General features: G+C 47.7%; 1 protein-coding gene across 1 annotated transcript; it reads left to right on the top strand.

Annotated features, from left to right (window-relative positions):
• The first annotated feature begins 3,131 nt into the window (after positions 1–3,131).
• Positions 3,132–9,329, top strand: LOC121156101 (chymotrypsin-like elastase family member 3B). The gene is made up of 8 exons (XM_040979715.1): positions 3,132–3,171; positions 4,159–4,268; positions 5,500–5,597; positions 5,722–5,850; positions 7,194–7,330; positions 7,535–7,677; positions 8,226–8,378; positions 9,306–9,329. Exons 1-8 carry the CDS (start codon positions 3,132–3,134, stop codon positions 9,327–9,329), a joined length of 834 nt encoding a protein of 277 aa, XP_040835649.1.
• The last annotated feature ends 1,307 nt before the right edge of the window (positions 9,330–10,636 follow it).

The raw sequence follows: 10,636 nt of genomic DNA, 5'->3' as shown, positions 1-10,636 counted from the left end.
AAAAAAACCATGAACAGCTGGAACCATTCTGAAGAATAGGAACTTATCAGGGGGAATCACAGTCCTGGACCTCTGGACATATTACAGGGCAGTGGTTATCAAAACAGCCTGGTACTGGCACAGAGATAGAGAAGAGGATCAATGGAACAGAAGAGAAACAACAGAAGGAAACCCACATAGATACAGCCAAATAATCTTTGACAAAAAGACAGATGACAGCCCAAGCAAATGGGAAGGTCTCTTCAACAATTGCTGTTGGGCAACTGGATGATAGCCTGTAGAAACAAGAAGATAGACCCATACCTCTCACCATACACTAAGATCAAATCTAAATGAATAAAAGTCTTAAACCTACACCCAGAACCTTCAAACCATTACAAGAAAATGTAGGAAATACACTACAAGATCTAGGTGTAGGCCCTGAGTTCCTAAAAAAGACTCCAAAAGCAATAGCACTCAAGACCAAGATAAACAAATGGGACTTCATCAAACTAAGAAGCTTCTGTACAGCAAAGGAAACAGTCAACAAAGTAAAAAAGCAACCCACAGAATGGGAGATCTTTGCACACATTACACAGGTGATAGGGGGCTAATCTCCAGGATATACAAAGATCTCCAGAGCAACCAAAACACCTCAACAAAGAAGCCACTCAAGAAATTGGCACAGGAAGTGGGCAGACGTTTCACAAAGGAACAAACCCAAATGGCAAACAAACATATGAAAAAATGCTCAAGTTCCCTGGCAATGAGGGAATTCCAAATGAAGACAACAATGAGGAACCACCTAATGCCAGCAAGGATGGTACACATACAAAAAAACCAACAACACTTGCTGGCCAAGTTCTGGGGGAAAGGGAACCGTACTGTACTACTGGTGGGACTGCAAACTTATATAGCCACTATTGAAATCAGTACAGAGGATACTCAAAAAACTTAAAATCAACATACCATATGACCCAGCAATAGCAATCCTAGGAATATGTCCAAAACACCTGCTTCATAAGAAACCAACATGGACCCCCATGTTTATAGCAGCACAATCAATAATTGCAAAGACTTGGGAGCAACCGAAATGCCCATCAACAGAAGACTGGATAAGAAAGCTATGGTTCATATACTCCATGGAATACTACTCAGCTATTAAAAAAACAAAATGCAATTTTTTGCGGCTAAATGGGCCCAACTGGAATCCATTATGCTAAGAGAAATGAACCAATCCCAAGAGGTTAAGAACCACATGTTTGCCTTAATTTGAAATGAAAAGATGTTAATCTGGAAAATAGTACCTTTATATTGTAATATTATTGCAATCTCTGACAGCCTGCATCCAATGCAATAAGATAATGAGTTATAATCTACAAAACAACAACTAATGTGAGTCAGACTGCTTATGATCTACATCAAACAACTGTAAAACCTTAAATACTCTTAACACCCTATGTTAATCTATAATGGAGAAGCAATGCCTAATAAATCTGAAAAAAAAAAAGACATCTCACTTGACACACGTGACCCCATATCAGAGTGCCTGCATTTGGGTCCCAGGATCATTGCAAATCCAGTTTTCTGCTAATGTACATGCTGAAGGGTGGCAGGTGATGGTTTCAGTACTGTGTTCACACAGGAGAGAAAGATTAACTTGCAGTCTTTAGATCTCAATCTGGCTCAGCCGCAGCTGTTACAGGCAGTAGGGGAGTGAGCCTGCTTATTGGCAATATTTGTCTTTGTCTCTGTTTTTCTCCCTTCAAAATAATAAAATCAATATTTTTCCAAACGAATAATTATTTGAAAAGCAGAGTGGCAGAGAGAGAGAGAGAGAACAGATTCTCGACCTCCTGGTTTGTTCCCCAAATGACCACAATAGCCATGGATGGGTGAGGTAGAGATCAAGTAAGAAACTGCATCCAGGTCTCCCATGTGTGTGCAAGGGTCCCAGAATTTGGACCATCAACAGTTGTCTTCCCAGCTGCATTAACAGGGACAGGATTGCAAGAAGAAAACATGCGCTTGAAACCACTGTTCATTGGATGGTAGTATTGCGGGCCTTGACTCAAACCACTGTGCCACAGTGCTGGCCCCAAATACATCTGTTTTTAAGAAGTTTTGTTTCAATTTGATTTAAAGGCATAGAGAAAAGGAGCTCTTCCATTGATTGATTCGTTGGCCCAAATACCTGTAACAGAAGGGACTGAGCCCGACCAAAAGCCACAGTCAGGAACTCAGTGTGAGTCTGTGGGTAACAGAGAGCTGAGTACTTGAGCCATGATATTCTGGCTTTTAGCATGCCAGGAAACAGGACCAGAGTTAGGATCAAACAAGCACTCCAATTGGAATGGAGTTGTTGCATGTGCTGTCTTTACTAGGCCAAACACAGATGTGTTCATCAAGACTAGCTTTTATTTTCCCTTCAGGACTCGACCAGACCATGAACCTTCAGCTGAAATGTCACTTTTCTAGCTTCCCTCTTAGTGAGATAGTCTCATTGCTGCTCATCTCATGTTCTTCATCCACTCTGAAGCATCTTCCCCCACATCTGGACTCAGCCTTTGCTTCTTTTTACTAATTTGTTCTTTTTTCTTTCTCACTCAGGCTTGAACTCCTGAAGGATAGGGATCATGTATTGTGCTCAGTAAAGCACCTAGAGGAAGGCCTGATCTACTGAGAGCAGGTGCTCACAAGGTCTCTTTATTGAGACAGATTATAACATTGATCCCAGGTTAAGGATGGGGTATCTGAGATTCAGAGAAGTGAAGCTATGTGCTCAAGGTCTCAGAGCCAGGAGGTGTCCCAGGCAGGATGTGAATCAGGGATGAGGAGGTTTAGCACCTGTGTTATTCCCTGAAGGAGGTGGCAGGTTCTGATGCCAAATTTCTATTCTGTTTCTGTGTGATCAGCTGGTTACCCAGTACCACCTGTGTAGGCACATGATGCGGGAAAAGCTGAATATTTCCACTGACTATCACTCCTCCATATGCAATAAGCACGGACTATTATGTCCTTGGACCATGGGAGATCTAGTGTTCCACCACCTGTTCTGGAGTGAGACCCAGCCAAACCCAGCCCCCCCGCCCCCTGTGCCCTATATTAGAGGCCAGGTTCCGTTTCTCCTTCCCTTCTTTTCCAGATCCACAATGATCCGGCTGCTGAGCTCCCTCCTCCTTGTGGCCCTGGGTAAGTCCCCAGTCCTAATCTGTTCTTCCTATACTGCCCTAAGCCAGGAGCCCTGATATTCTCTTGAACCTAGGTTTTATGATCCCCAACATCTGATTGCATAGAAGTCTCAACATGTACATGGGTCACAACAGTGAAAGATTTCATCTTGGAGCTGAGGTGGGAAGAGGGCGGTAGGCAGGAGATGGACCAGTTCAGAAGAAAGACTGGGAGCAGCACCAAGTGTTACAGGGGGAGTCTTTGGTGGGGCAGTGGACAAAGTCTCATGGGTAAGAGTCTGCTTTGTGCTTAGACTGTATTGAGCAGAATTCCCACTCCTCTGCTGAATGGTCCAGTTTTCCTCTCACACTGTCCCCACCTGTCTTCAAAGCCTGTGGTTCAACCTTGTCCTTGTCTCTGCCACATTACAAGCAGACTCCCTTGAATGACAACCATTGTAACAGATAATACTAGTGCTTAGCATGTGCTATACTGAGGGACTTTTATCATATGACTTCATATCATCAGTTCTCTTGGCTGCACAAGATCAGTGCTATTATTGTCACATTTTACAGACAGGCACACTGATTATCAGAGAATTTAAGGAGATCATCCAGGAGCAAGTGTCTCTGTGCTTTGAGCCCAGAAAGTCTTTTTTCAGAACCTCTACTCTTTCAAAATATTCTACTAATGTGTTCTGGGAGAGAGAGGAGAGAGAGACAGAGAGAGAGAGACAGAGAGAGAGAGAAACTGACAGACACGTAGGTCCCTTCCTTGGGTTCCATTTCCTGAGGCTGTGCTTTTATCTCCACCATTGGATTCTCGGGACTCTGTAAACCCCTGCTCTATTCCCAGTGCTCACTGTTCATAGTTTGTTGCTCAAGGTCACAGAGGGAAAGAACTTACCCAGGCTCACACAACCATATATTGTACTCCAGAACTGGGACCCTGACTTCCTGTCTTTTTGGGGTCCATCTGGCTGACTGATGCTTCTCCTCTCTTCTCTAGCCTCAGGCTCACACCCACCAATCCACATCCCCTCCACCCACTTCTCCAACCCCTCCAGCCGTGTGGTCAATGGTGTGCCTGTAGATCCTCCCCACAGCAAGCCCTGCCAGGTAAGAGCAACATCATCTTTACTGATTACCACTGTGGGCTCTGGACACCAAGTGCTGATGGCAAGGCCTCCAGTCCTGACACCATGGCTCCCTGTGCTGTTCACACCTCAGCTTCCCAGGTTTGAAACCTTGGTCAATCACATTCACATGGTTGCATTACCTATTCCATCTACAACCTTCATTGAGTGATTTGGGAACACAAAGAAGAATCTGGAGCCAGAAGAAAGCTTAACTGCAGTTGTTGGAGCAGTAATAGAGGAATCTAGACACTGTGTAGAGGCAGAGCTCGGCAATCAGTTGCAGTTGCTTGAGTCCCACAGTAGGGCTCTGAGTTCTGGACCACAGAGAGTGGAGAGTTGGATCAGGGCTGTGGAGAGCAGCACTGAGTGGGGAGGCTAGCTGTGCTGGTGAACATAGTAGCCATTACCAGCATGAGGAATTTAAATGTGAATCAAGTACATGTCCAACATTCAGTTCCTTCATGCCAGCCACATTTTCAGTGTTTCTGAGCTACATGTGGCCAATGCTTCCCACCTTGGACAACAGAGTCAGAAAAACATTTCTATAGCCTAAGATGTTCTCTAGGGTGGGGTCAGCCAACGTGTTATGGGAGGGAGAAGAAAGTGAGTGCTGTAGCCCTGTCAGCCACATGTCTCCTCCAGCAGTGACTTAGCCCTGCCATTGCAGCAGGAAAGCAGCCAGAGAGCATGTGTGCCTGAGGGAGCGACCTGTGTGTAGTCAGCATTAGTGTGCAAACAGAACACATTAGCCTGGGGCAATGGGACACATTCCCCAACCTTGTTCTCCAGAGAGATTTGAGAATCTGAATAAGTGGGAAATTGAAGGTAGCTGAAAGATTCAGGGTGAGCCATGCTTCAGAAGATCCAAGAAGTTTGGAAGAGCTGAGGATCAGAAGAATGTGGCCTGAGAGATTAAAGGGTCTTGGGGGCTCTCAGGATGCAGAAGGTCTGAAGTGCCCTAAAGGACAGAGAATGTGGGAGTCTTTGGGAGAGCTCACAGGGTCTGGTGGCGGGAGGCTGGGGATTCCCAGTTGTCCTAGACTAAAAGAGATAGAGCCAGTTGAGCAGCTGTACAGACTGTGTGCTGAGTGTCTTAGAAGGATCTGTACGAAATTAAGCCTTCTCAGGATGTTCAGTGCAAAACCCACACAGCAACCCTCACTGTGTGTATAGATTTCTAGCCTGATTTATTTGGGGATGTGGCTTGCCAGGTCGCCTTGCTGCTTGAACAGAATGGGGGCCTGTACTTCATCTGTGGAGGGATCCTCATCGACCGTGACTGGGTTCTGACTGCAGCACACTGTGTCGTGTGAGTTCTACTGTCCCTATTCCTGCCCTGATCTTTTTCCTCGTAAGACCCAGGCAGTATGGGTCAACACATGAATATGACAAATTCACTGATAGGCCCAGGCTGACCTCCCTTTCTCTTTCAGAGATGGCGGACCATATTGGGTGCTGCTGGGCAGGTACAAACTGAGTGTACCAGAGTCATCTGACCAGGTCATCCCTGTGGGAAAGGTCTATGTGCATCCAGAATATGACAACAATAACGCAGCCAAAGGGTGAGTGAGACCAGCCTGAGACCAGGCTCCTGTGTTCTTCCCTCCATGACCACAGTTCATCTAGGAGACTCCCAGGGACAGTGAGAGGGTAAGCAGCCTGGGCCCAGCTCCCACACACTGGGAAGAGGCTCAGAGACCAGCAGCACCAACTTCCCTCCCTACACAGGGAAAAAACAGTTCCAGGGAGAGGCAGGATGTCACTCAGAGCTGCTGGGCTGTGTCCCTGGAGCCCAGGACTGTCAGGTCACTTCCCCAAGTGTAAGGTGTCCTGTGCTCAGCAGAGGTTCCTCCAGCACAGCCTGGTTCCTGACTGTGTGGGCACAGGAGGAGAAGCACTGGACTGAGAGTCAGGCTGTGGGTATCCCTCCCTGAGTGCCCTGGGCAGTGAGTGCCCTGCTCTGGGCCTCAGGTTTCCATTTGTCCAAGATGACCCTGGAGCATGCCTTCATGGTGGTGGCAGTGATGGGCAGGGAGGCCCAGCTGAGGCCTCACCTGTGTGTCCAGGGGCTATAGCGTTTTCTGGTGAGGGATCATAGGAGGGACGAAGCCCTCATTAAACACTATGGAAGTGAGGAACATTCTATGGAGACCCCGACACATCCTCACACAGCTTCCTGGGCAGTAGGGAGACACAGTAGGGTGACCCAAGTGAAGTGTTCTGGGTGACAGCAGGCAGTGAAGTGGTCCCTGAAGTGTGGGAGCAGCAGCACTAGAGTCCCCTGGGAACAGCGAGTAAGATCAGACTTTGACTCTATCAGCCATAAACCTTCTCAGAAAGGCTGGGTTCATTCCCTGAAAACTGTGTGGCATTATAATTCTAACTTATTTATATGTATTTACTTTAGTGGGAGAGAAAGAGAGAGAGACAGAAAGACAGAGAGAGAGAAAGCATATTTTGCTGATTCCCTACCAAAAGGAAAAGAGCCTAGAATTCTCTCAGTTTCCCAAGTGGGCAGCTGAATCCCAAGCATTTGATTGATCACCTGTTGATCCACAGTGCACATGAACAGGAAGCTGGATGAGAATCTGAATGTGAACTTGAACTTCAGCACTGTGATATAATATGTACCTCTAAGTCACTATGTGTAATACACAGCCCAAATGTGTGACAGAACACAGGAATTCTGATGAGTGTGGATTGTGATAACCATAGGTGGATACCAAGGACAGTTATGTCAGGGAACGAAGAGGTGGGCGTTTCTGGAGTTGGCTGAGCTAAAGCTGGATTCAAGGGCATAGGAGCAGTAACGGTATTCCAGGTGTATAGCCTTTGAACAAAGCTCTGTGATGGGACTTGGTCCTGATGGAGGACCAGGTTCCAGGTGACTCTTCCTTCCTCACAGCTATGACATTGCTCTCCTCAAGCTGTACTACAGTGCTGTGCTGACACCTGAAGTCCGACCTTGCCCCCTTCCTCCTCCTGGCTACATCTTACCCCATGGGACAACATGCTATGTCACTGGCTGGGGCTACATTTCCAGTATGTATTGACCAGGAATAGCAACAGAAAGACGGGGCTCGCAGGGACATGCCTAATGATGCAGTGGTGGTCAAAGCATACAGGATGGTGGGACTGTTGGGAGAGAGTCACCCTTTGATCTGAGAAGATGTGGGCCTCGAATACACCATCTCTGGAAATCTATCCATGTCCCAAACACACTCACATTGCTCTCTGTCCCTACAGCCAACGGGCCCACCTCAGATGTTCTACTGAAGGGGCTGCTGCCTGTGATAGACTACGCACACTGCTCTCAGTGGGACTACTGGGGTTCATCCGTGAAGGAGATCCATGTGTGTGCTGGCGAGGCCGGATCCTCTGCATGTAGTGTAAGTTGGCTAATACTTGACATAGGAGTGCACATCCCAGTGACCTACAGCCACCTGCATGGAGATAGAATTGAATCTAGTCAGACTTCAGGTCAGTCAGGTCATGGAGTAAGTCAGCACAGCGCAATCAACTCAGACCACAGGCCCCCTCACATGGGACCATCACTGTCCCTCCTCCTCCTGCTCAGCCTGCCCCAGCAGCACAGCAGGGACACTCGCATCACCACCTTGAGTCACCCACTCTGGGCTCTGCAGGGATCCTCAACCACTGTGCTGTGGGAACTGAGTCCTCCTACCAGCAGGGAAGGTGCTGCCAGCAGGGGGCGCTGGCGTCTCTCAGGGCTCCCTCTGTGCCAGGGGCTGTGCTGAGGTCCTGTGTGTGTCGCTTCCTGCTCAGCAGCTGTGGTAGCACAGACCCTGGTCCTGGCCAGCTGAGGCCCTGAGGCTGGGAGAGGTGCAGCAGTGTGGGTGTGTCTGCAACCCTCAGGTCAGGGACAATTCCTTCCAGGTGAGACTCAGCTCAGTCCCCACCCCTCTGACCATGACAGGGTGACTCTGGAGGACCTCTCAACTGTCCTGGAGTGAATGCCGAGTGGGAGGTCCATGGCATAGTCAGCTTTGGTTCTGGTTATGGCTGTAATTACCCCAAGAAGCCCACGGTCTTCACCCGTGTGTCGGCCTTCATTGCCTGGATTGAGGAGGTAAGGACTGGGCAGCTGGGAGCTCTCTTAAAAGGATGCCTGGAAGGAAAATAAGATCCTGGTGAGGGTTGCAGGGATCCTAAAAAGGCAGTTGGGGGAGGGGCTTGGGGACATTCCTGAAGATCCCAGGAATGTGTTCTCTCTGTGTTTCATGGAGTTTTGTGCTTTTTATTCAGAAAGGGTTTCTAGAGAAAGTGAGAGCAAGTGCTAGAGAGAAAGAGGCTTTTAGTTCAGGCAGTTTTATTAGTCAGGAGAGAGAGTGTGATGCAGTGCTCCTTTGTGGGAAACGGCCCAGTGTCACTTCCACATAGCAAGGTTACCATGTGATTGAATTGTATACCTAAGGTATGCAGCATTGGGCCTTTATACATCTTCATCGTGGAGGATGGGAGAAGTTATCGCCTCCTCCATTTGCACATATGTGTAATATGCAGCATGGGGTACACATCATGGAGGGTGCTGACCTCCTATGCAGAGAAAATGTTTGGGTGATTTGTGATTCCAAACATTCCTGGATGGGAGTATCAGCTATACTTTTGTAGGGTGGTGGAGTCACTTCTCCTCTGCCAAACCTAACACTGAATGCTGTGATGGAAAAACGCAGTTCAGGTGCTCCCTGGGCAAAGCTGGTCACAGGGGCCATTATTGTCCATGATAACAGCACTGACCACCACTTAAAGACCAAGGAAATATGAAAAGGGGGATGTGATAGGACCTTAGTCAATAGTTTAATCAGGAGCTCTAATGAGGTAAGTAATGTGATCACTACTCCAATCAGAGGAGGAAACTGAGGCTCAAAGGGGGGCAAGGTTTTCTCCCAGGGTCTCAAAGGGAATGAGTGGTCAGGCTGGGAGGTCACCCCATTCCTCCAACTCTTTAATTTCTGATATTGACTCATTGTTATGTCTCCTCCCTGTTCTTTTCCAGATCACTGGAATTCACTTCAGCTAATGGTGATGATCCCACATCCTCTATAAAGAATAAAGATCTCTCAGCAAGTCCCGAGTTCGATTTCTTTCCTTCATTACCTCTTCCCCTCTGGCCTGTTCCTGAGGTTTGAGAGCTGATGTGCAGGGATAAGACAAGAGTCAGCCTCTCATGTGAGGACAAGAATAATCTGGGACCCAGGGAGACAATGGAGTTGCAACAGGATGACCAACTCTCTTGGTTGGCCTGAGAATGGAGCTTATCAGACTCAGGACTTACAATGCGGACACTGAGGCAGTCCCAGCACAACAGGACAAGCATGTCCTCCAGAATAGAATCTCCAGAGCACAGTGGCTGTTCCATGCATGTGAAAAACACTTGATACGTGCAGAGGACCTGAGCCAACCCCCTCTCAGGAGGCTGTGGCTGGTGGTAGAGTGGGAGGACCATGGGTTTCTGCCTCCAATGAGCGGCAGGAGAAAGAGGGCTATGATCACTCACTCAGTATCATTCATTCCTTATTTCAGAGGAGGAATCTGAGGAAGGGACACGTTGGATTTGCTCTGAAGTGGTTAGTTATTTACAGAGAGATGCTCATGTCAGAGGCATTCAGGAACACTGAGTGGTTCCTCCCATGGCAGGCTCAGACTGGGTGTCCAGTGGTGGGTGGGACAACCCCAGGGAGAGTCCTGTTTGCAGGGTAAGAACACACACAGGGGCAAGGATAATTGCAGTGCTACACACAGGCTAGAGCTCAGGAAGCAGTCATGGAGGTCAGAACCAAGTCCACTGTACAAACAGAAGAAACAGACACAGCCACCTGCTGGTGCCCGTGTTCCTCCTGAACTCCACAGAATCAGGTCATATCTCCAACAAGGATGTACATACGTCCAACAAGGATACATATAAAGTCACTCTTTGTTCATGTGCTCAATTGTCCCCTTCCTTTAACAGTCAAGCTTTTTGCACTTGGTGGTAGTGTAGCAGTCCAAAGTGCGCCTGCCACAGTGGCTCCCATATTGGACTTCTAGGTTTAGTCCAGCCTGCTCTGATTCCAATCCAGTTCCTATTTAATTGTCCTGGAAAAGCAATGGACCATTCCCAGATGCTTGGCCTTCTGCCACCTGTAAAAGAGGCAAGGATGGAGTTTCACACTACTGGCTTCTGCCTGTCCCAGGTCTGGCTGTTTTGGCTGTTAGCAGAATAAACCAGGTGATGGAATACATCTTTGCATGTATGTGTGTGTATTATTTGTGCTTTTTATCTGTCACTCATTCTGGCTTTATACATAAAAGGAACACGTGTAACACATTATGTGTATGTCATTGGGA

Source organism: Ochotona curzoniae, unplaced genomic scaffold, assembly GCF_017591425.1.
Source record: "Ochotona curzoniae isolate NIBS_2020 unplaced genomic scaffold, NIBS_Ocur_1.0 contig_3255, whole genome shotgun sequence".
Classification (NCBI taxonomy): domain Eukaryota; kingdom Metazoa; phylum Chordata; class Mammalia; order Lagomorpha; family Ochotonidae; genus Ochotona; species Ochotona curzoniae.
Note: the sequence above shows the minus strand (reverse complement) of the source record. Positions and strands in the feature narration are given on the sequence as shown.